Raw genomic sequence first — 27769 nt, 5'->3', positions numbered from 1 at the left:
ATTGTTCAATCTCGCTTGTCTCATTAGTTTTAACGTTTGACTTTGGAAGAATTCTTTGACTAAGATGGTTAATAAAAAGTAATTAATTATATACTGGTGAAATTGTCTTCCCAAGTTTTATTAAAAAAGTTCATGTTTAAAAAAGTTATTTTCGGTAATGTGCATGGAATACAGAACTTTAAAGTAAGTGTTATGAACTGTATCAACCACTGATGTATTTTATTGGCATATAGTATCTAAAACATAACGTTTAAAAACTTACTACTTTTCCTTTCAAAAAGCACATGTTTTGTCACTGCACAAGTTCTCAAGTTTACAGGCAATTCACAAACAAAATTTAGTTTTAAAAAGTTTCAGCAATCAAGTTGACAGTTTTTACACAGTATCAGCTAATTATAACATAGCTAAAGATACAAAATAATAAATGTTAAAACTGAAGACAGGAAGGAAACACTCATCTTTGACTTCAGCAGACACTTTCCTGTTCTACTTGGACCTTGTGACGTTTACTCCCACCACCACCTACGTTCATTGATGGAATCAAGGTACACCAGCGGACGACGGCTTATCACATGCTGATAAGCCAATGTAAACAAACGCTATGCCCAGATTTGTCTCAGATACCTATCTCAATCTATTATACTACTGTCACCTTTGAGAAATATATATTAATGTTTCTTGTCTCAATCCAATAATTAAAATATTTGGTTGAAGAAATTAAGAAAATAAAATTTATTTATTCATAAGAAGTAAAATAATAATTTATTCCAATATTATTAACATTTCTTTTTTGTTGGAGTTATTGATTTAGTTATACAAAATGTCAAAGCATCCCTGTGGAGTCTGCAATAGAGGGGTGAAAAATTCTGCAATATATTGTAATAATTGCAAAAATTGGAAACATTTAAGCTGCATAAAAACAGACTATTCCACAGTAAAAAAATTATCTAAGGATGAGTTGAATAAGTGGCAATGTCCTAGCTGTTTGGAAAATACATGTAGCGACAGATTAACGTTAAATGAGGATAGCACGGTGGATTGTGGTGTCAACTTGGTGGAGCCTTCTGTGGAGAATATAAATGGTTTGCCCTTAGCTGAGGAAATCAACAATGCGCTTCTGCAAGAAAATGAAAATCTAAAACAGGAGCTGTATGAAGCAAAAAATCAAAGTTCTTTTTTTGAGATTCAGCTTGAGGACGATCTCAAACAAAAAGAGGAAGAATTTGAGGATTTTAAAAAGTTACATGAAGCAAAAGAGAGAGAATTAGAAGAGAAGATAGCTTTCCTTGAAATAAAATTGAAAAGAGAGAGAGAATTAAAAGAACAAATAATTTTGCAAGCAGAGAAAGAAAGGAATACATCTGAAGACACTACTAAAACCAACAATACACAGAAAACTCTCAACTGCAATGAATGTAAAATCGTAGGGAAGAAACACAGAACATGCTGGCATCAATCAGAACTTTGGAAGCTGAAATATCATTGTTAAAAACTGTAAATAATGATCTAGATAAAAAACTGAATAATGCGGTGAATACTAGAGGTACCTGTTTGGCCTGCTATACTCCACTGAACACGAGCTCAAGTGAAGAAATTAGCCAAGAGAGAAATGCATATTGGAAAATGGTAAAAAATACCAAAAAACAGAAGTCTCAACCTCAAATAAAACTAGCTACGAGCACACCTACTATTATTCTAAACAACCGATTTAGCATATTTTCAGAAGATTCTCCTGATGCTGAGAGTAAAACCCCCATCCAAGATGAACCTAGCAAGCCTGTAACGGCAAACAAGAAAAGGAAAAATCAGAGAAAGAAGCCAAAACTACTTGTATGTGCCGACAGCCATGGGAGAGACCTTGCTTTCTATCTAAACAACAGTAAGCCTACATCAGAATTTGACGCCATAGGATTTGTTCGACCAGGTGCATGTGCTGACCAAATTCTAATTGATGATAATATTGAAAAAGAGACAAATGATAAAGACTTTTTGGTCATTATTGCAGGCTCTAACGACACTGCTAGAAATGAAGCACAGAGAGCTGTAAATAAAATTAGAGAGATAGTCACAAAATATTCTGATCAACAAATAATATTAGTTGAAATCCCCAAAAGACATGACTTGGAAAATTGGTCTTGTGTCAATACAGAAATTAAAAAAAACCAACAGCATTTATAAAACAATTTGTGATGAAAACAGCAACGTAACACTGGTCGAAGTAAGTTCTGCTCATCGTCAATTCCACACCCGCCATGGACAACACTTAAATAAAATGGGCAAACAATGGCAAGCTCAAAAAATATACCAAACAGCCTCAGGTATTTTGAGAGATACAGCACATGTCACCTCATCAGAACCAGAAATATACCTAGTCAACGAATCACCATCAGACACGCCTGCAGAGGAGAGGACTGGACAAAAGCCGATCACCAAGCCAGTGGAGAACAGTGAAGTAATTGAAACCAGCACACCTGCGGAAACCAGTATCCTTGGGAGGACCATCAGCCAAGCAGCACAGCCAACCACAACACAGCACGAATCACATGAAGAAAGGGGAGGTACCAGCAGAAGAATACAGGGAAACGACCAATAGACAACACCAACCATCATAGGTTAGGTAGCTATGTACATAATTTTAGACTAGGTAGAGATAAGAAACAATTTTTTTTTAATGCATTTAAATATTCAAGGTGTAAAAAACAAAATTGATGATTTAAACTTAATTCTAGAAAAAATAAGTAAAAATACCCAAATAATATGTTTAAATGAGCACTGGTTGACAGAGGAAAATATATGCATGTTAAACAAAGTTAAAGGTTACTATATGGTAGACTATTATGTTAGAAAATCTGCCAAAAGAGGAGGAACAGCAATTTTATTAAAAGAAGGCTCAGGAATAAATTGTAAAGTACGAGATGATCTAAAAGTTTTAAATGCAGATTTCTATTTTGAGTGCTCAGTAGTGGAAATATTAAATTTTTCAGAGCCTGTTATAATTATATCCCTTTACAGGGTGCCATATAAGTTTACCCTAGGAACCTTTCTTAAAAAGCTTCAGTCTATGTTTAGAATGTTTAAATCTAGGAAAAAGGTCAATGTATTGTTTGCAACAGACTGTAATGTTAACGTTTTAGATAGTGTAGAGTCTAAGGAATTTTATAATGTAATAAACTTCAATGGGTTCAAAATAAATATCAAAGAGGTGACTAGACCCATTAGCAATACTTGCATCGATAATATTATAACAAATAAAAAACTCACTTTGACAAATATTTTGGTAGAGGACATAGGCCTTTCTGATCATAGTGCCATTTGGGCTGAAATACCCAATTTTAAATGTAAAGTAGAAAATAAAAAGTATACCCTAAAGAGAAGATTTACACCAGAGGCTATTCACGAATTTAAAGAGTCAATAAAGCAAACAGATTGGAAGGTAGAATCAAACAAGTCAGCAAATGAAAATTACGATAACTTTTTAAGAGAGTTCATGTTAAATATGAATGAGTCCTTTCCTGTAAAACCTTTGAGGCAAGAAAATGGTAAAGTAATTAAATGGATAACAGAAGGTATAAGAATTTCAAGTAAGAAAAAAAGACTTCTCCACAGTGAAATAAAGATTAATAAAAGTGCCAAGTTGCAAAATTACTACAAGATATATAGACGAATATTTAGAAAAGTTGTAAGGGCAGCTAAACGTAAGGCAAATGATGACTTTATTAAAAGATCTAAATGTAAGAGTAGAGCATCATGGAGGGTAATAAAGAATGAGTTGGGAATGATACAAAAGAATAATAATGACATAAAAGAAATATTAATTGACGGAAAAACTATCAACAACCCCATAGTTATTCCTAATTACTTTAACAACCATTACCTAAAAATAAAACAACAACTGAAAGTTCAAAGTTTGCCACATAGAGCAATTGAGTGCTGTAGTAAGGTAGCCATCCCAGATAATACAGAATTTACATTTAAAGAAGTAAAAGAGATAGATGTATTAAAGATTATTAAGTCAATATCGAACAAGAGATCAACAGGTTGGGATGAAATTCCAGTTAGATTAATTAAGGACTGTAAAGAGTACATAGCTGCACCACTTACAAAAATAATAAATCAATCATTAAAAACTGGTGAATTTCCAACAAACCTTAAAACTTCAATCGTAAGGCCAATTTTTAAGAAAGGAAATAGAAATTTAATTGAAAACTATCGCCCTGTCTCACTATTACCTGTGTTTTCTAAAATAATTGAAAAGGTGGTACACACGCAACTACAAGAATATTTAGAATCAAATAGATTAATTACAAACAGTCAGCATGGTTTTAGGAAGTCACACTCAACAAACTCAGCACTAATATCACTAACAGATGATATATATAAGGCCATGGATGGATCACAGTCGACTCTTGCAGTTTGCTGTGATCTATCAAAGGCTTTTGACTGTGTAGACCATGCAGTCCTTTTAAAAAAATTAACTAAATATGGGATCAGAGGGTCGAGTTGGAAGTGGTTTGAATCATACCTAACAGGAAGAAGGCAAAAAATATCAATAATAATAGAAAACAATAAATATGAATCTGAGTATGACACAGTTGTAACAGGAGTGCCACAAGGCTCAATTTTAGGCCCAGTTTTATTTACTATATACACCAACGACCTCCCAGAGAATGTAAATGCCAAAATAATCATGTTTGCTGATGACACTACAGCACTCATAAAAGGAAAGCATTTATTAGATATAAAGGAGAACGCAGAGGCTACGATACAAGATCTAGAGCATTGGTTTGTTATTAATGGCCTTCATTTAAATACTATAGGGTGATTACCGAGAAACGCATGTTTTTCAAATAACTAGTATTCAGGCAATTCAAAGCAAAAAATATATTTATGAGTGGAAAAACAGTGTACACAATATGCAATTTCAGAATAAAATTACTTACATTTTAGTGTTTAAAAATTACATATCTAAGGTGGTCGCCTTCTGCTTTGATACAGTGTTGAAGGTGTTCCTTAAAACTTGCTACTAACATATCTCTAGGAGTGGTGTTGATTTCCTGGCGAATAGCTTCTTTAAGTTCCTGTAATGTTTGTGGTTTGTTTATGTAAATTCTAGATAAAAAAAAAACCATTGAAAGATATCGGGAACTGCAAGATCCGGTGAGCGAGAAGGCCAAGTGACATCACCAAAACCTGTGATAACTCTTGTAGGGGATGTTCGAAGAAGGAATTCCATACTAAGCAGAAGGCGACCATCTTAGAGATGTAATTTTTAAAAACTAAATTGTAAGTAATTTTATTCTAAAACTGCATATTGTGTACAGTGTTTTTCCACTAGTAAATATAACTTTTTATCTGAATTGCCTGAATACTCGTTATTTGAAAAACATACGTTTCTCGGTAATCACCCTATAGTAAGACGAGTTTAGTTCATTTTATAAACTTACAGAGTAGGGAAGGAGAGTTGAAGCTAAGAATTAGCGGTAATGATGTGAAATGCCAGATTTCAGTAAAGTTATTAGGTGTTGTGTGTGACCAGAACTTAAATTGGCGGGAACATACGACACAGCTATGCAAGAAGTTAAATAGTATATGTCACAACATGAGCTGTCTAACTCATTGCACAAGTATTGAAACTAAAATGACACTCTACTACGGATATTTTTATTCATTGATAAAATATGGGATAGTGTTATGGGGTAATACTGAATTTTCTAAAGAAGTACTAACAGCACAAAAGAAAATCTTGAGAATAATGACTTTAACAGGGCCAGGTTCTACATGCAAAAATCTATTTAGAAATTTGAAAATCCTTACAGTACCAAGTATTTATATTTATGAAACTTTAAACCATGTAAAGAACAACCTAACATGGTACTCAACTGAGAAAACCCAACACCATTACAACACAAGAAATAAAAATTTACTGGTTTATCCACACCACTCTACCACTGCTCTAGAAAAAGGTATTTATTACATGGGAATGAAACTTTTTAACAAATTACCTAACAACATGAAAGAAGCGTCTCAGAAAGATTTTTCAGAGAGTGTTAAAAGATTATTGATCAGAAAGGCCTACTACAAAGTTCAAGATTTCTTAAATGATACTGAAATATAATCTAGTGGTTCTAGTCATTTAGTATTAGTTTTGTTGTTTTATATTATCTACTTTTATATGTTTATCACATTCAAACACTTACGGGAATTATTTGTTTGTGTCAAACTCGTATATTATTGTTCATATATTTATTCTCTGTTAATTTTTTTGTTGCCATTTTGTTACCCGTAGATTTACAAATTTTATACCTTGTTATGTTTGAATATGTTCATGTTGTATTGTAGCACTAAATTTAAGACTGTGATCAACATCTTAGGAACCAATTTATGTTTTAGAATAATTAAGGACTGAGAATCAATTTTTAAGAGATCAAGACGAAGCACCTGTACATGTGATTTTCACAAATTTGTATGTTATGTGCAAATAAATTATCATTATCATTATCATTATAAGGCTCTACTGAACCAAATTTTAACCCTGTAAAATCACAGAAAACATACTACTATAACCCAGAATGCCAACCGCATAGTAAGAAGCGTTAAGTACTTTGAGAGAGCTTTGCCTGTCAATTCGTAGGCAGCGCCACCAGCGTTGCTATGCTGAGTGCATAGCAACGCTAGTGGCGCTGCCTATGAACTGACAGGCAAAGCTCTCTAAAAGTACTTAACGATTTATACTATGCGGTTGGCATTCTGGGTTTTAGTAGTATGTTTTCTGTGGTAAAATGCAGTAACCGAACCAATGGCGGTAACTAAGCCAGAACCATACGTTACCGACTTTTAAAGTGCACCGCAGACCCCTACAAGAAATAAACTTAACGAACAAACATTTCATATGAATTCGAATTAGGCGGAACCTATTATGTCCAAGTAATAAATCAACAGAAACATACAAAGTAAGGCAATGATGCTGGTAGTTGTATAAATTTACATATTGTATACATGATTCAAACAAAGTGCATTTTAGACTATAACAATATATTTTTAGTTTAAGATTAAATTAATATTATAATATTATCATGGTTTGATCAAATTACCTTTTTGCATTGCACAGCAGATGTTCTTGGAGTAGTTGTTTCTCTGGTCTGAAAAGATATAGAAAAATCACTTAACATTTTTAAGTTTAAGATTTACGCTATGGAATGGCATTTAAATTAAAGTTTTAAAACATCAAATTAATGGTAATATCCTTCCAGTATTATTAGTCATTGCAAAATTCAATTCAATATTTCTTTATTCATTAAAGCACTAAAGTACATGAATAGTGTCATTCTCTTACATGTTGTTTTTACAATGTTCTTACATTCTGTAAATAATTACAAAGTTCTTAAAATCTAACACACAAAAATTACACAAATTAAAATTTTTTTAAAATCCATATTTTTTAGCCCCTGAGCTGATCTTGTGACTAAATTAATAAATAGAATTACCTTCGTCAATCAGCTCATTGTAGTATAGTATTTACATTGTTATGTATAAAATAGGAATAAAAATAATGAAGTGCCGCGAGATAAGAAGTATGTATGTGTGGAATATTCCCATTCATTAAAAAATGTATTGGACAAAGAATTAAAGGGACACGGTGTAGAGTTAACTTTTAGGACAAATAACAAGACTATAAACAAACTTAATGTTACGAGAAAGGTTATTGATAAGGGTGACAAGTCAGGGGTATACAGAATTAAATGTGCTAGTTATCCTAGTGTTTATGTTGGAAAAACGGGGCACACTTTTAAAACTAGATATAAGGAGCATCATCCGAAACCGAAAGCGGACAAACAAAAGTCAACATTTGCCCAACATCTTATGGACAATAATCACGACCAAAATGACCACAAGACTGGTTTGGAAATCCTTCATACATGTACAAAAGGCAATAAATTGGACACCCTGGAAGAATTTGAAATTTACAAAACACAAATAAAAAATGACAATAGCGAACTTATTTTAAATGATAAACTACAATTCAAGTCACACATAATTTTCAATAGAATTTTAAACCATTATTCAAGGAAGGATTCAAGACCAAGAAGGCAAAGTACAAATGATAATGCCGCCGCTGACACGACACCGCAAGATTGACTCCAGTCAGCTACTTGCTCGAGTGCGGATATGTGTATTCAACAGGCCTGTTTAGTTAAAATCCCCCATTTATGTTTATATATGTGCAGTGGCGGCTCTAGGACCTTGTCAAGGGGGGGGCTCCGGGAGGTTTGGGGGGTGTGGAGCATCCCCCTATAGAAGAGGGTGGTCCGCTTTAAAATTTTACATTTTTAAAGCCGTTTGGTGACTTTCTAAAGCAATTTTTAACGCCTAAAACTGTGTCCAATAATAGTCCAAAAACTCCCATTTCACCTGTTGTTTGTCATGAGCAAGTAGACATAAGTAGAGTAGAGAAGTATGTTTTTTAAATAGTTTTTACCAATTTATTTAATAGGTCTAGATCAGATTTATTATCCTAATAGAACTAGGCCTATATTAAATATGAATAGCTTAATTCATAACTAAACTCAAAACATAACAATTAATCCTCTATTGTGGTTTCTATTTTATAATTTAACTTGCACTTTTTAAACCTAGTTTTAATTTTTACTGCTCAATTTCGGAATTTTAGGAGAGGGGTTTGGCCCTCTAATCCCCTCCCCTGCCTACGGCCTTATAAAACGGGTCTACACTGTATTGAAAATATAACTAACAATTAATAATTTAATAGTAAAAAGTCCACGGCAATAAGGCGTAGATAACCAAACGGTAAGGCCTGACAACAATTGAATGTTTAGATAAACATCCACGGCAATAACGAATAGAAAACCAAACCATGAGGGTAAGACTAATTTTTTCAAAGAAATTCTGTGGTCAATATTTTTGATCCCTTCATTGATAATCAGGCTAACTTCGTTAGTGACGTTAGCCGTCGACGACAACGAAATGCCGTCGTCCATTATTATTTAGGCCTACAACCCACGGCAAATTTACCCGTAATATTAAGACTAAGAATAAATAACTATAACTAAAATTGTCCGAGTCACTTTACCTATGGTTAGTTTACTTAGTTTTCGGGTTAATTAGGTTAGCCTATACTAAAACTACAGACCCGCTGCCTTCCTTAGGCCTCCATCACTATCACTATCACTAAACACTATTTACCACAAAACAACAGGTCATTTGGCACTAAACTTTAACTGAACTGTGGTCATGGACTTGGAAAGAAGTGAGGTTAGTTTGTGTTTATGGTAGTGACAGTGTGGATGATGGCTCCAGCGCTGCCAACATGGTTCTTCCTATCCTAATCGTGTGTGATGCAGAATTATCCAGCTTAGGGTGGCTGCCCTCATTTATGAATGCGCGCGCAGCTTTGGACTCTGCCCCAGAGTCCCTATTGTAAAGCATTGGAATGACGTCATGGCACCCTCAGCGCTGTTAGGTGTTTCTACCATAAGACTACATGCATTGAGTTTGGGACGGAGGAGGCCGCCGTCCGCAATGCACATTATGAAAGCGACTATCGCAAAACAGCCATTACTGGATTCAAAATTTAAAACTATTTTATTTCATATTATTATCATATTGATTAAAGTACTCGTAAGTAATTGTAATTTAATTTAACTTACGATAGATTATTTTTTTATTACATAAATACAAAAAATATTGATTTCTGTATTGTTGGGAGGGCGGCGTCCGAGAGTCCTTATGGGCTAGCCGCTACTGTATATGTGTAAACTGTCGCATGTGACAGTTTGTGTTTTTGTATATTAACGACGCCACTAAGGCTTAACGTCTGATGATGGCACAAAGATGCTGAAACAGCCGTAACAATGTAAATACTACAATGAGCTGATTGAAGAAGGTTGATTCTATTTATTGATTTAGTTAAAAATTTACTTTCCTTCTAGAATTCTACAGTTCATCAAGGGAATACAATACCTTGTTGATGAAAAATATTTTAAGACCCCTCTTAAATCCCACCATGCTTTTTGCAGATTTAATTTCATTTGGAATTTTGTTGTAAAATTTGGAGTCAGTATAACTTGGTTTATTACTGTAAAGTTCTAATCTGTGGCGGTTTAAAGCAATGTTGGTTTTGTTTCTGGTATTGTAATGGGGGTGTTCACCAGTTAACACCAATTGAGAAAATCACACATTAAATCATAATGTGCAGAGGGGCCACCCAGCATCCCTCGACTAGTACACGGCAGCCGGGTCAGTGATTAACCGACCACGACACATCTCCTGCATATGTGAACGGTCCCATATACTTCTTCACCCCATTGCTGTTTAAACGACACCCGGCACCCGACAGCCGAGTAGACGTGAAACAAGCCTTTGATTTAAAACCTCCACAACTTACCATTGATGCATTTACTGAAGGTTGGTTTGGTGCACTTTCAGGTTCCTCTTCCATTTCCTGGAAGAAACTTTGTATTAATCTATATATATATATATAGTAGTGATGGTCGGATCCGGATATCGGAATGCCGGATCTGAGCTAGAACCGACACCCGATCGGATCCACAAAAAACCGGATCTTGGGCTGGATCCGGTTTTAATGGATCCGATTTTTTTTTATACTATTAACACAAAATGGGCGAGATTTTGAGTTCGAGTAGTGTACGGCCTTGGAACTCGAGCTTATCTTTGAACTCGCTAGTTTGGTTTAAAATTGTAAAAAATTAATATTTGTTGAAATGTAACTTGTGTTTACATAAAATGATGGATAATTTGTATTACTGTAGATTCTACAGTCATACAAATATATAAATAAGCAAGAGGTGGTTGTCCTAACCTAATTTTATAGCTGTCACGACAGAATAGGTCAACTCAAAGCAGTCGCCGGCGACTGAATGGCAATGGTATACTGACTTGACACAGAATAGAATGGCATGATCGGTAGTGATTTTGTTTTAAAGTAGGCCTACTGTTTCACAATAGAAAATTCCACTACTGAACTGTTACGTAAGCAATAAATTTATGTTTATAAAAGTCATAATAGAAACACTATAAAGGCAAAACAATAGAAGGGAAGGAGGCGTTGTGCAATGACCTCGAAATGAGCAGAATAGTAACATTGAGTAGGGGGTTGGAAGGGGGAGGGGAAGGGAAGGGTGAGACATTTGAGCTATTTAGACTAGACTTTCACCACTTCCCAAATGGCTGGGTACGGGGATTACAATAGCAGGTTTTTTCCTTGCCTGGTTTGACTTTTGTCTTTTTGTGTAGGAGATTTGAATAATCAAAAATATAATTTGAATTGACCACAATTATTTAGCATTGATAATACAATTTGCAAGGGACCAGGAGGAAATAGAACAAAACACTAAAATTAATAGAATAACACACAAAGTAAACAAGAAATGAAATACAGAACACGGTGATTTAACACTGTCACTGTACTCAATTTTGTTGTCTAGAAGGGTCGGTGAACTAATCAATAAATAGCCAAAACCAGTTTCCTCCCCCTATTTTCTCTCAGTCTCACCACCACCCCTCCCCCCCTGAGCCGAGAGGCCCAACACTTTGTCCTTGAAACACCCTAGCCTCTGAAACAATAAACCCTTAAGGTCCATTTCCTATCCTGCGACTGTTACGACTCTAGTCGGCTGAAATAAATGACTGCTTTAATGCAAAGGGGAGCGTTTCATAAACTCCAAATTTCACAAACTCCAACGCTTAAAATATTAAATAAACAGAGTGGTTCATAACCTCCAATTTTCATAAGCTTTAAATCTATAACATTCAAATAATCACTGTTTCACAATGTCCAAATTTCACAAACTCCAACGTTAAGATACCAAATAAACAGTGCGGTTCATAATGTCCAAATTTCATAACCTCCAACGGTACAGTCTGAGCCAGAAGTCTCTACAGTGGTTGCCACAGTCAGATAGCAGGCATCGTTCGCCAGCGCTCAACTACTGATTATACGTGCATTTTATGATTGAAGAACACTCAGCTGTGTGACTCAAATATGTGTTAGCACACAATGTGCAAATCAAATTTACATTTTTACATTTTTAATACCTTTAATTCAAGCTTTCAGCTGAGTTTCTTAACTGTTCCGTCTCTCAATTAAAAAGCCAATTATTACATTACAAATATCGTAAGAGATTTTTTTACCGATGAAAAATTTTAAAACATATAAATATGTTTTATAAGTATATTTTCTAATAGCTGTTAAAATTTCATAATGATTACATCAGTTGTTTTTTTGTTATGTGTAAAAATAGCCCTTTGTTAGAAAAGTGCCGAAAACCTTGTACTTTATTCATTCTGCCCACTAAAAGGATGAGTTTAAACTACATAAAAAGGTAGAAACTAACATACATAAACGCAGAAATACATTTTTATAAGTAGGTTTTAACTTATACATCATATTGTAGGTATACTGGTCACGTTTCAATAAAATCTCATACTCGAGTATTTACACTTTTTTACTCACAGCAGTCTCGTTTCTCTTTGCAACTTAATGTGGCTAGTTCAATAATGTTAAAGTTTTGACAAGGTGATAATTTATATTTTGATTGCCTTTTCAGTGGAGAGCTAAGCATTGTATACCTTTTATTTACCAATAAAAATGCGTAATCACAAACTGTGGAGTCTTTGACTGTCGTATAAAATATTAAGGTATGAAGTTGTTGTTGCTGTAACGATTATTGCATATTCTATTTAAAAATAGTGTTCAATGTAAATAATTCAACAAGTTATTAGATAGGTACCTTTTAAAGTTTTTAGATTCTATTTAGCAAATTTCCCTATAAGAAAGTACAGTAGCTATTACCGTAGGTGGCATGGTAAGACCTAGGCCCGGGACCGATTTACTTTTTGATTTTGATGTCCCCAGAGGCCAAAAACACAATTCGTTAAAATTGTTATATTTGTATATATATGTGTACAGCTGTCCGTGTGAAAGCATGCATTTTCTAAATTTAAACCGACGACAGTCAGGGATTGCCCTGGTGTCTTAAAATGGTTATTGCGAAAGCAAGACAAAAAGGAAATTTTAGTTTCTTAAATTCAGAGGGTAATTCGGATGAAATCATCATTATTCTTTGGATTATGACTATTTCTCCTTTAAACTTACCACTGATAACTTTTGCTTCAATCATTTTTGGTGTCATTTTTAGCGAATTTCCTTATATTGAAATAAGCTATTACCGTAGGTGGCATGGTAAGACCTAGACCCGGGATGGATTTACTCTTTCATTTTGATGTCCCCAGAGGCCAAAAACACCATTTGTTAAAATTTTTATATATGTATATATTCAATTCAATTCAAACAATTTTAATTAATGCAATTTTTTTATTAAATACATAATCCCTTGTGACATGCAAAGCACGCGCGGGATGAAAAACATATTTTTCTTAATACATTTCATTTTCTTGTTTCTGGCAGAAAAAAGCTCATTTTTCCTTCTTTGTCACTTAAACAGAACAGTGAGTAGACATTTCCTATTGCAACAGTTTTAATCATATAAATAACACTTAGACAAATTAGAATAATTTAATAAGAACATGGTTTTTAGAAAGACAATAAATTCTACATGCAAATATAAATAGTTATTTATCTAAAACAAAGCTAAAAATAAGTTACAGATTAGTTATGCTATATTATGATTGATAGAAAACAACAAAGCATTTGACTTTATCACAGACCTAACGGGATTCACTTCGTTTTTTCTTTTGGTAACTCATCTAGAGACCAAGACCTTTCTTTTTACACCTCTACCAAGTTTCTACGATTAAATATTTAGATTCTTCCATGTTAATCATATGGAAGAAAATCAAACTTTGATGGAAGAACCTGCCCAAACTAATAAAGATTTCAAATAATGAAAAAGACTTTGCAAAACTACAGATCAGGGCCATTCTTTTGACACTTTAATCATCGAATTCGGTCCAAAAATGAGGGAGGAGGTCTGTTTACAAAAATCGGCTTAGCGTATTATATATATATAGATTTCCATAGTGGTTAATTATTCATGAGATTTACTTTCTGGAGAGAATTTGTAGAATAGTGTTTTATTAACTGTAAGGGTTTCTGTAATATTATTTATAATATGTTACCTTAAATTATCACTTACATTTCATTACACAGTTTAACTTTAACTAGTCTGAATCTCAATTTTTCAGTGAATATAAATTAAAATGTATGCAGCACTTAGCTCGAATTGATTAGGGGTTTAGGTTGGATAAGAAAAAGTACAGTCCAGCAAAAACTTCACACCACGGCCTTGCTGGCGTTGCAGTCAAGAGGGAAGCTATCGTCAAGAGGAAACACCATACTTTGCAAAAAAATATATAGGCCTATTTTTTGTTTTGGTCAGAGAGGTTCTGCCTGTGGCTAACTTGTAGCCAATAGTTTAATGCATAAAATAGCCTGTATTTTTTTAATTTTTTACAAACAATGTTTCTGTAGATTGCTTAAACAGGTAGGGCAATTTAGCATTTTGCAACGTGTAGAAAGAAACTACAATCGTACGCGTGCCGTATGGACTAATGTTTAATTACCTAAGGACAAAATAAAAATTAATTTATCTTTTACTGACTTAAAAAAAAACTGCAAAATCGGCATGTAAACTGCGAACTCAATTAGGCCTTTTACCATCACTAACTTTAACAACAAAACAAAGATACCAGAAAACGCCAAATAAAATTTTAACACAAATCACTAATTTCACTAATTAATTATGGATTCAATATTAAATGGAAAACTCCTGCTTTGTTTTTATTTCAAAAACATTATAATGAGATGATATATTCTAAACGTTTCTGTAAACATTTGACGCTTACTTTAGTGTTTAATCAATATTTTGTTTAAAGTGGAATGACCTCAACGGCTACTCTGGAACTAACCTGAGAATTAAACTAAAAAAGTTCGTAGAGACAATATATTTTTTCACTAAAGCAATTACTATGACAAGTTCCAGTGAGAGGGATTTATTAATTTTGTTTGGAGAAGGTTTTAACTAGGTACATTCTGTTTCTCAAAGGAAAAGGGGTTAAAATCATATAGACTAGCATGCATAGTATGAATAAAGTACAGGGAAAACCTATAACAATAATATTTTGAGGTAGTTTCCTTGTCTTTATATGCTTGTCAATGCTGGAGAAACGTAATTTAGTGATTGGTTTCGACAAATGGGTAATCAAACCCTAACCATGCACTGCAGTGGCAAAAATGTTAGACGTGAGCCGTTGATTAGCTTTTTCAAATATAGATGAATATAAACTCGTTAAATGTTTTAAAATAAAATCATAATATATCCATTGAATATAACATGTAATACTATCTAACAACTAAATGGCTAAAGAGGATGAAGAAGCAAATAAATAGGTATTGTAATGTGGTCTCAACCATGGTCTCAACTATGAACCCGCTGAACGTTTTAAATAGGCCTATTTCGATAGAATGTAAAATATCGCACTTTTAGCAGGAATTCCACCACATAAACTTAGAATAAGAGTAGTTTCTATTTTTGTTTATATTATTTTGACCAGAACCAAATCTAGGGTAAAGTTTAGTCAAAGGGATGCATTTACACTAATTTAGTTTACCTTAACGAAAGGAGAATAAAAGTAGAAATAATAACTGGGCCAGGTCGCTAATTCAGTGGGTTTTACCAAGATATTAAATTATCTCCACATCTTTATATGCCTTTTCATATTTCACGAAGACAATTTCCGAAATTACAATCGGGGAAGCATTTATATCAAAGAATTTTGTTAACTATAGACTACCGGTAAGCATTAAAATGCACAAACATACGCCTGTAAATTAAGTTACCATTCTTCGTAATGTAATGACAGTATAATGATAATTAAATGCTAGAAACTCAGTTTCTATATCCCGTAAACTGTTGCTGAGCCGGCCCATGGTGGAAGTAAATACCACTTATATTTAATTAAAAATATTTACTTCCACCATGAGCCGGCCAAACTCCTAGCGCCAATGCCGCGCCAAGCGATTTTATGCTATGCCTATTTTTAATCGCTTAAAAATGATACAAGCAGGCTCCGTATCAAAAAAAGCTTCAAATAAAAAATAAAATTCATACTTTGATCTAAAACTTTGCCGCAGGAATTTTTTTCCTGAACAAAAAATAAAAAAGTTCCTCGCTTACTACATTTTTCATGTTTTTTATGATGTTAAAAAACAATCATCTGTTTTAATTTGCCTAAATAAATTATAAAAATTATGTTAAGGTAAAAACTAGCTACATAGTAATGAGCACTGGTTTTTCCAGAAAAATAATATATCAATTTGAAATTTGTATGTTAACAAATAAGTGTAGCAGAGCAGGTTGAGTGGATGTATGTTTGTGTAAAACAGAGAGGTTCATTCGGCCCGTCCGCCTCGGTATCCCGCCAATTCGATTGACTTATGGCAGAGACTGTACTGTTGGAGCTTATGAAACTTGGAGGTTATGAACCGCTCTGTTTATTTGATATTTAAAAGTTGGAGTTTGTGAAATTTGGACATTGTGAAACTGTGCTTATTTGAAAGTTATAGTTTTGGAGTTTATGAAGTTTGGAGGTTATGAAACACACTGTTTATTTAATATTTTAGACGTTGGAGTTTGTGAAATTTGGACATTATGAACCTCACCCATGCAAAGTAAATGCAACCGTTTCCTATCGAGCGTCTACAGCCGCGCGACTGAAGCGACTCGAGCGCGGCTGTAACGAATTTATAGTTTATACATACGAAGTTTGAGGTGTGTACCTTCATAGATGATTCAAAGTTAATGGAACTGGTTCGTCACCACCCATACGTTCACCCCCAATACTTGAAGAAGATGTCTCTGAATAAGAATACTCTGAAACCGCTATTTTCACCGTACCATGAACAATGGATTAGGTTGTTCATCGTTTTTTACCATGCACATTAATAATTCCTTTTCCTCCCTTTCTCCAAGTAATATATTCGCTGCCAACTGTGCTTATTCCATGACGGTCAGTAGTGCAATTTCACAAGTCAACAAAATAAATAAACAATGAGTAAACAAAACCGGACCCAGTACCGACCCTTGACGAACCCCAGCAAGGACCTCCTTAAAACATAGGTCAAATTTTAAGGAGGTCCTTGCTGGGGTTCCTCAAGGGTCAGTACTGGGTCCGGTTTTGTTTATTCTCTATATTAATGTTTTGCCAAACTCCATACCTTGTAAAACAATTTTATATGCTGACGACACAACCTTCATCTCATCAGCTGACAACTTTTACTCTGCAAACCAAAGTATAGAAAACGCCATTGAATTGGGTAAGCTGTGGTTTGAAAGTAATTTTCTGGAAATAAATCATGATAAAATAGAAAAAATTTGTTTTACTTTGCGTAATCTTGAAGCAGACAATGCAGTTTCTGTCAAACTACTCGGAATATCCATAGACTCTAAACTCACTTGGGAAATACATACCAATAATATCATTTCAAAATTGTCAAGAGTATGTTGTTTGATAAGAAAACTTAAAAATTGTGTTTCTAAACCAACACTTCTAATTGTTTACCACAGTTTATTTCACTCACACTTGCTGTATGGCAATGTTTGGTTATGTTGTTTTGCAACTCAATCCATGGGTATATCACTGGACAATCAAAAGATTTATATATTCCTCAAGCCAGGCTATCAAAATTTATCAAAAGTTATAAATATTTGCAAATAAAACTATTTAATAAACTTCCAATATATTTTAGAAATCAGGAAAGTATTCATTTGTATAGGTCAAATTATCAGATTGGCTTACAAGTCGTGCGTTTTATTCAGTTGATGAGTTTTTGCAGAATGAAGATTTTTCAACGCTTAAATGTGAGGCCAAGCAGTCTTGATGATTCTTTGGTCTTGTTATGGTCTTTTCCCTGTTAATTTTAAAGTTTTTATTATTACTGATGCTTTATCCTTTTAACACTATTCGTGCGGTCGACATGTTTGAACATAAAAGTTGCATTTATTTCAATGTTAAGCAATTGCGGGAATTCCCGTCATCAGCACCCAACGTGTTAAGATTCTTTTAACTTTATTTTAACATTTTCTGTAGAATATTTAATATTTTATATAACATATGTAACAAAACATGTTGACCTTGTCTATTGTAATGTTTATATTACCAAACGACAATAAAGATTTATTATTATTATTAAGTCACTAGTCGTGGGAGTCGTAGGAGTCGCCAGCCGTACGGCTCTAGACGCGCGGCTAGAGTCGTAACAGTCGCAGGATAGGAAATGGACCTTTACACCTGCGTTGCTGTTTTGACAACAGGTTTATGAATGCGTTCACTATTTTTCATTTTCCAGAATTAACCATCAATTATTATTATTTGCAAGTTACAAATAGGAAACTACATGACATTATAGTATTCAATGACCCATGTATTATCAAAAATTAATAATTCATTACTTATTTTGATAATAAAAAGCATTCATTACAGCACGCATCACTTATATATATACTAGCTGACCCGGCGAACTTCGTATCGCCTAAGTTATAGGTTTCCCCTAAGACAGACCGATGGAAAGAAAGTACCGTTACGTTTAATTTTCAAGATGATCTCGTTCGCATCGCTCAATCACGTCCTGGTTGAAGTTCGTTCGCTACGCTCACTCACCTTTGGGTTGGAGCTCGTTCGCTACGCTCACTCACCTTTGGGTTGGAGCTCGTTCGCTACGCTCACTCACCTTTAGGTTGGAGCTCGTTTGCTGCGCTCACTTGCCTTCAGGTTAGCTCGTTCGCTACGCTAACTCGCCTCCAGGTTGAAGTTCGTTCGCTACGCTCACTCACCTTTGGGTTGGAGCTCGTTCGCTACGCTCACTCACCTTTAGGTTGGAGCTCGTTCGCTGCGCTCACTTGCCTTCAGGTTAGCTCGTTCGCTACGCTAACTCGCCTCCAGGTTGAAGTTCGTTCGCTACGCTCACTCACCTTTTGGTTGCAAATTAGCTGTTGTCATAAATGTAAAAGAAATAATAGTGCTGCACCCTGTTGGTAATCCTTGTAACTTTAATGCTATTGAACATCATAGAACAGAACCAACTTGTTTAATTGAAACAGCTGTTAAGATTCATTAATTCCATTTCTCATAAGGTTAACATGGGAAACTCCAGAGCCACTGGGGCGGAGCCCTTTTAAGAATTTCGAAACGGGAAATAGTTTACGTCCGATTCGCATACCTACAGAATTTACACACCAAATTTCATAACGATCGGTGAAGTCGTTCCGGAGGAGTTTGCAGACAAACACTGTGACACGAGAATTTTATATATTAGAAGATATATAATAATCAAAGTAACTGTTACTTTATACAAAATAAAATAGGTACAAAATTGTGTGGCCAGTCAAACTTTATAAACAAACATTTTATTCTATAAAATACAGATGGTAAATAGAGGTTGGTTTAAAGGAAATAAAATACAAAACAGATTAATTAATTATTTTGATAAACGATAGAAAGGTTATGGGATTGATTGAACTAAAATAACCGCAGGGAATCTTAAGTAGAAAAGTCGTCAACCACAATCTGTTTAATCAGTACATCGTTAGAGATAGAGAGAGGGGGAGAGAGAGAGATAGCAGATAGGGGCGTTTGATAGGGAATCTGAAAAAGTAAACAAACAAGGAACAACGACGCGACAATACTCGAATACTCGTTTATAGCCTTATTGTCTCGCCCACTACATCTGCACACGTGACCACTTTTTGTTTCTTCCTTATCTTTCATCCGTCCCAAAATGGAATTCCTGAAATAGTTTGTTGGTATAATCTCCCCTCACACATAAGGCGCAGTGCTCAGTGCGCACTGTTGGTTGCCATGGCAACCGTGTGTCGTCATAGCGACTTAGCCAATGGACTCGCACTGCGTTGTAGATTACAATACGAATAGCTGTGTTAGAAAGACAACGCGATAGGTGGTAGTATGTCTCTTTCGTATCCCCTCAAAATTACGATCGATAATCAGATAATCATTGCGCAACGTAGAATTGTGATAACTTTGTTTTCAATAACGACATATGGACACAGTTAGTCTTTGACATTGCCTAGCCATATGAATTATTTTATTTAAAAAACCCACCCTTGAAAAAAGAAAAACGTATCTGTATTTGGATCCAAAGATCCGAATCCGAGGATCCGGATCCGATTTTTTCAAGATCCGGATTCGGATCCGGTACCGACATTTTCTTGGATCCGCCCATCACTAATATATAGGCCTATTTATAATAGGCCATCATGAATTTTGTGATAATTGTTTTGAAGCTGCCATGCATCTGATGACTATGTTTAAGACGTTATAGGATTGGTCATGGCCTGTAGATTAGCCATTAAACCAAAAATCTTTTAAATTCCACTGGGGCCCTGTCCCAGTGCCCTTCAAAATTCTAATGTTATTCTTATGGCGAAAATGTTTGTTTACATTTGATCAGATGAATAATTTACAAATTTACACTAATATTTGAAACAGCTGGTTATACTCAAAATGAAATTAATGGAGATAGTTGCTTTGAGGATTTATTACATTTGTTGAAAAGATAAAAACGTAGGTTGCTCTGTTTTTGTGGTTTAAAAATTAGTGTTTCACAGCAAAACACGTGTTTAAAGGTTCAATGAATATACAAGTCAACTTACAGTACAGCAGTTACACAATTTGTCGTGATTTTTAAGGCCGTTATTTTACTGAAACTAAATAACAGGATATTATTTAATAAGTGGACGATATCAATATCGAAGGAACAATATTTTTTTATCCAGTTTCTTTTGTTTTATGCGATGGCACCTAGGAGGATTAAACATTAAGGAGGGGACGCGCTTGAGTTTCGTTGAAGCCAGCCCGACCGCGCGCCGTACCGTTGTGGGGGGGAGAGACAGATATATATATATATATACATGTCCGTTAACACGATAACTCGAGCAAAAATGATCCGATTTTAATGAAATTCGGTATAAAGGTGTGAACCTACATTTATTCTAACGAGTTCGCGAACCAGCATGATCGGACTATGGGAACGGGGGTTTATGGGGGGTTTTATGGGGTAAAAATTGGGTTTTCCCATTTTTGACCTAAAAAACATAAAATATAGCTATTTCTTTCCAAACCATTTTGTAGAGCTTAAAAAATAAATACTTTAGTGTATTGAAGCGTTATTATGCGCCTAATGGTTAGGGAGAAAATTCCAAAAAAACTATAAATTTAAAATTCCCATGTTATTCTTATGGAGAATAAGTAAACAGTTGTAGTTTGCTTGTTTATGAACATATTTTGATCAAATTTGGAAAACGCATTTATTTCTTACTAGACTATTACCATTTTACAAAAAAAAAAAAAAGAAAAAAAAGACTTTTACCCTCCCTGGTGCAGTAAACCTAAGTAGGCCCTACTCGTTAAAGTAATTATTTAAGTAAGGAATGAATGTGATATTTTTAAGGAGAAATTTTAGTGTAAATCCAATCAGGGAAATGGAAATTCGCTTAGTCTGCAGGTCTGCAGGAACCCGTGGGCGTCCCTCCCGCATCAAAGTCTGAGACGCTAACCACTAGGCTAGCAACACACCCTAGTTTTATTTATTGATAAAACTAACCTCTATTGAATAGTTAGGGTTGACGTTCTCCTCAGAAGTCTCTAAAGCTAGGGCAAATGCTCTTCTTTTTAATTCTGAGATAGGCTGAAACAAAGGTGTTTGTTTATATTAATCATATTCATAAGCCAGTTCCAAGAATGTAATAATCCATTTAGTTTTGCATGAAGGCAAAAATTACCTTTACAATGTAGGGAAGAAGAACCACGCTAGCCTTTATATTTTTAAATGAAATAATATACTTACTTTTAATTTTGTTGTTTATAGGGGTGTGCGAAGCAGTAAAAAATTTTCGATTAGAAGCAACGATACGATTCAAAAGGTTTTCGATTTGAATCAAAGCAACTCGATTCGAAGCAATACGGCATTTTTCTATTCATACTTGTCAATGGAGTTAAGTAACAATAGGCTAATTAAAATTTACCACATTTGTGTAATGCAAATTTTTGTTGATGCGGTACTATTCAATTCAATCATATATTAGAAGAACCTGTATTGCTGGAAATGTCAGTGAGCTACTTTACTTGCCTATTTCATAATTTTTGTTTAGCATATTACCTATTTTATAATATTGATTTTACAAATAAAGATATGTTTTGGTGTAAACAAATAAAAACATTTGCAAGATTTATACTGAAACTTTCAATTGGTTCAAATTGATAAAATGAGAGGATAGAATCAGACCTAAAAACTACGAGAAATACATAGCAGACAACAAAATACCAAATTTATCATTCTAAAACATCAATTACTAGTTAAGTATCAAGTAAGAATTTTTCAGAACTGTGTTATTTTTAGAACAATTTTGGAGTGACTTGTTTTGGCTATTTCAGTAGTAAGAAATGTCTCGCACTGCTTACACTTAACAAAACTTCTCATTATTTGCAATATCAAAACAAAAATTATAAAACAATTAAAGCAGTATTTACAAGCAAAGAATTAATTAAATAAGAACGCCTTCGCAAAGGAAACGCAACATCAACGCGCTCCAGTATTACGTGTATTGCAGGCGTATCCATTTCTGCAGGCGTTTTTTGTATATGGATACTGACTCCCTCATGAATCAAATCGTTTTTTGATCACCACTGAATCGAATCGGAATTTCGATGCATTTTAGTTGTTTAACAATTAAATAGAAAATATAAATACAGCGGAGCAAATACTCCTGTAAAACAGCTTAAAATAGCCCAGATAATTCTAATCCATAATAAGATTATCCTAAAAAATGTTTCTAATACTTATAGACCCGTGGCTCTCCTTCTGTTTCTAAAATATTTCAGAAAATCCAAATAGTTCCTATACAATTACATCATATCATCTAGAGCAACACAACTTATATGATGACTTGAAGAACAGTTTCAGGTCAGGAAGATGTGTTATAAGTGCTACAGTATCCTTCATAGAATCAATAGTCAGTTGACGAGGGCAAACATACAACAGGTGTATTTATGGACCTCTCATGAGCATTCAACAGTGTTAATCATCTAATTGTTTAAAGAAAAATTAAAGAATATTAGCGTTTCAAAAACATCTCTAAGTAAAACGTTTGTCACAAAATAAAAAATTAACGAACATAGCTTCATACCTGGAACTCGTCAAATATGGTGTCCACAGGGATCAAGATTAGGAGTTTTGCTTTTAATACAGTAGAAACTACATTACTCGAACCTTAATATCTCAAATTCCTTAATATCTCGAATTTTTAAAAATCCCCTTGAATTCCGACGATAAATTCGACGATAAATCCACACTAACACATTCGCTGCAACTGTGTCCCCGGTGACGCATGGCGTGCCATGGTGCGTCCCTGGGGATTACCCAGTTAGTATGGCTCAGGATCTAGCCGAGGACGGTTGGTAAGCTTCAGTATTGTGTCTCTAATACCAGTCTATAATTGTGGTGTAGGTTGGTAGTAAATTTCACCATAAAATTCCCGTCTGGTAAGTTTTGAAATCAACTTGCTGTCCTGGTTTCTCCCTCCAATTGGCAATACAATGGAACCAGCTACATTACAAGCAGAGCTGCTATCTGTGGGTGTTTTAGCAAACTACTTTGACTCTCGTCGTAATGCAGCACATCACTGCACGTTATTTGCTATTTGCAGACAGAAATATTTGAAAGCCAATCGGGTTTGTTCGACGCTGCACCGCACCGAGGCTACGCCTGCCATTGACGGGCTGCAGCGAATGTGTTAATCATAATGTGTGTGTTTTATAGTACCTTTATAAGTCTAAGTTTCTAAATATTTAACCTCAATAAGTCAAATTTTAACAATTTTTGATCAGTTTATATTCAACCTCCGTAACTCAAACGTTCCCGTCATCGAGCCTCAGTAACTCGAATTTTACATTTATAATTCAAAGTTCGCACGAATGTGTCTCAATGAATAATTCAAAGTTCCTTACAGTGCAAGTCAGATGTGTTTTGATTCCTGTCAAGACATGAAAATCCAACATCCTGTGTTTAACATGTTTAGCCTCTGGATCACGTAATTTACTAATAAAAAGGTTAAATACCTGTAGTACTGTCAGTGTTCCTGGAATTAAGGTCAGCGACCCAGGTTTCGAACCTAAAGGTTCATTTTCAAGCAGGTACCATAGTTAAAACACATAATCCTCTTCATAACTATGGAGAGTCGTTATGACACATAAGACACGAACACGAAAACACTAAACATTAAACAAAATTGGCCAATTATAATACTGGTACGGTAGCGTGCGTGGTGTAGCCGGCAAAAGATGAGTCATGACTGGGCACGCGTACGCGTCGATGTCGGAGCGTGACGTATGTGCCCCCTCCCACTCCCGTTGTCTTTGTCAGATCCTCGCCTTATATTGACACTGCCATCTATAATATCTATTGCAGTATTGTAAATTAAATTTGACTCGAAGGATAACTTTTCATTGAGCAAATGGGTAGGACAGTTTTTAGATGATCGGTATATTTCAAACTCTTCAATGGTGTTCATATGCTTGCCTTTTCTGCAGTAATGCAATATGTCCAGATTGGTATCAATGTCGGTGTAATTATGGTTTGTGTCTATCAGATGGTTTGCGAATGCAGATTTGGTAGATGTTTTAGCCAGGTGTTCCTTGAATCTTTGCGTAAACGAGCGAGCTGTTTGTCCAATGTAGTAGCTGGGGCAGTCATTGCATTTAATTTTATAAATTCCTGTCCTATCAAAATTAGCAGTGTTTTGTACAATTCGTGGTTTTAGGAGATAAGATAATTTATTTGACGTTTTAAATGACATTTTAAAATTGTTTTTAGTCATTCCAGATTTAAGGCTATTGTTCAATACTGTGCCATATTCAGTGGAAACGTATTTCTGCTTCTCTTTTGACACCTTAGGCCTACTTTCATTTTTATGTTTAATTACTATCTTGTCTATGATGGAGCTTTTATATCCATTAGATACTGCTATGTGTTTTATGATGTTAAGTTCCTCGTTATAACTATCTTCATTAAGAGGTAGAGAAATAAGTCGGTGAACAAAGCTATTGTATGCGGCCATTTTATGACTGTACGGGTGATGAGATGTCAAATTTAATTTACAATACTGCAATAGATATTATAGATGGCAGTGTCAATGTGAGGCGAGGATCTGACAAAGACAACGGGAGTGGGAGGGGGCACATACGTCACGCTCCGACATCGACGCGTACACGTGCTCAGTCATGACTCATCTTTTGCCGGCTACACCACGCACGCTACCGTACCAGTATTATAATTGGCCAATTTTGTTTAATTTTTAGTGTTTTCGTGTTCGTGTCTTATGTGTCATAACGACTCTCCACAGTTATGAAGAGGATTATGTGTTTTAACTATGGTACCTGCTTGAAAATGAACCTTTAGGTTCGAAACCTGGGTCGCTGACCTAAATTCCAGGATCACTGACAGTACTACAGGTATTTAACCTTTTTATCCTATGTTAGCTTCCTGTGTCTGTTTAGCTATTACTGTAGTCAAACTAATTTTTCTTTGTTATTTAGTAGGTTTTTAATGTACTCTATCAAACTTATTCATCAACTTGTTCCATACACTAGGTCTACACAATGTTACAAAACGTTAACAGGACTTACGTTTAACCTCCATAACACCAAACATTATGATAAATACGGTACTAGTCTAAGACCAGTAGCATAAAACTAGGCCTGACCTCGGCAAAATTAATAACAAAGCAAAACCAACTGGAATGTGTTAGGCATGCTTCCCTTAACATTTTATAAATATATAAATAATAAAATATACAAATATACAATATTGTATATATATAAATATACAATATTATAAATAATGGATATTTTAAATATGTGCAAGTAATAACAGTCTTTTATTAGATGCTTATCAGTCTTATCTCTGCAATTTTTTAAAGAAATTATTCTTTTTCATGTACAATTTTTTACTTCTTGGAAGCCGTTACCTATAAAGAATAGGTAACAACTCCTTGTACAAAGTGGGTCCAATACATTTTTAAAACACACTAAAATGAAAATAGGAAATGTTCAAGGTAATTTTCATTATCAGCTGATTTGGATAGTGGAAGAATATTAGGAAAATCAACCTAACAAATTCGGACTAAGTGGAAACTTTGCACAGTTGTTTAGTAAGCCTAAATAAATAAAATATCAAAAGTCCCCATAAATCCCGGCTGTGCTTCGGCCGCCATCTTGAAAAATGGCGGCCAATTTTCACTTTTTTGACAATATTTCACAAACAATTAGTATTAGAGAATTTTTATAAATACAAAAGTTAAAGAACGTCTAAAAATACATATTTTTATATTACAAGGTTTGCCCTATCTCAAACGGTTATTGAGATAAATAATACAAAATAGTATTAAATTTAAAATTCCCATGTTATTCCTATTGAGGAAAATAAATTTGTCGCAGTTTGCTTATTTATGGATATATTTGGATCAAACTTGGCAAATTTATTTATTTTATACTAAGCTATTAATATTTAACATAAATACACACTTTAGTACCCTCCCTATAGCAGTAAACTTAGTACTCGTTTAATTTAAAGTTATTTATATAGGGAATATATATTACATTTTTAGGATAAATTTTTCGTATAAATCCAGTCAGGTAAATGGATATTAATTTGTAAATCGTATTAACAATCATTTTTTCTTATTAGTATTATGATTTAAAGCTCACTAACTATCTTGTCACTACTATGTAACTACTCAAAACTTACATGGCACATTATTACTCCCGGTATAATTATTTTGTCGGTAAATATTTGGAAATTCAACCTTAAAATCCGGACTAAATTGAAATTTTGCACAGTTAAGCACAGTAAGCCTAGTTGATGAAAATGGCAAAAGTCCCCACAAATTCCGGAAGTGCTCAGCCGCATTTAGTCCGGATTTTAAGGTTGAATTTTCTAATATTCACCGACAAAATAATTATACCAGGAGTAATAAGTAGGCTTACCATGTAAATAGTTAGATAGTAGTGAAAATGTAGTGAGTGGACTTTAAAACTTTAATACTAATAAGGGAAAACTATTGTTAATCTGTCAAAAAATACATTTCCATTTGCCTGACTGGATCATTACTAAAATACTTCCTAAAAATGTAAGAATATTCCCTATTTAAATACGGTAACTTTAAATTTAACGAGTACTAGGTTTACTGCTATGGGGAGAGTAATAAAGCATGTTTTAATGTTAAATATTAATAGCTTAGTATAAAATAAATAAATTTGCCAAGTTTGATCCAAATATATCCATAAATAAGCAATCTGTAAGAATTTTATTTTCCTCCATAAGAATAACATGGGAATTTTAAATTTAATACTATTTTTATTATTTATCTCAATAACCGTTAGAGATAGAGCAAACCTTGTAATTAGTTATGTGGACCGGGTAAATACCCAGTGGGTAGGTAAATATAAATTGGGTTTTTACCCGGGTATTTACCCCAGGCCCGGGTAAATACCCATAAACTGGGTATTTATAATTTTTATTAAAGTTAGATAAGATTGAGATGTTTTTTTGCAATTATTACCCTGTAAGGATGGTAAAATGATGATAAAATGTGTTAAACAACATTTCATATGGTCACTACTTAGCAACTTAGCACTACTTAGTATCAATGGAATCAAAATAAAAAAAAACTAATTTCATAAACTTGTGATACAAAACATTTGG

The 27769-nt window shown here is 34.2% G+C and overlaps 1 protein-coding gene across 1 annotated transcript in view; it reads right to left on the bottom strand.

The window, feature by feature from the left end:
* LOC129004971 (DNA topoisomerase 2-binding protein 1-like) overlaps nucleotides 1-27769 on the bottom strand; it is a 169211-nt gene that overhangs the window by 26689 nt on the left and 114753 nt on the right. Inside the window, exons 19-21 of the mRNA XM_054433701.1 lie at nucleotides 21614-21697; nucleotides 10403-10459; nucleotides 7092-7139 (exon numbers count right to left, since the gene is read on the bottom strand). Of these exons, the coding sequence (XP_054289676.1) occupies nucleotides 7092-7139; nucleotides 10403-10459; nucleotides 21614-21697 (189 nt within the window). The remainder of the gene's footprint in view (nucleotides 1-7091; nucleotides 7140-10402; nucleotides 10460-21613; nucleotides 21698-27769) is intronic.

This window comes from Macrosteles quadrilineatus, unplaced genomic scaffold (genome assembly GCF_028750875.1).
Source record: "Macrosteles quadrilineatus isolate MER2022 unplaced genomic scaffold, UCM_ALF_1.0 Scaffold_13__1_contigs__length_4303367, whole genome shotgun sequence".
In the NCBI taxonomy this organism is placed as follows: domain Eukaryota; kingdom Metazoa; phylum Arthropoda; class Insecta; order Hemiptera; family Cicadellidae; genus Macrosteles; species Macrosteles quadrilineatus.
Note: the sequence above shows the minus strand (reverse complement) of the source record. Positions and strands in the feature narration are given on the sequence as shown.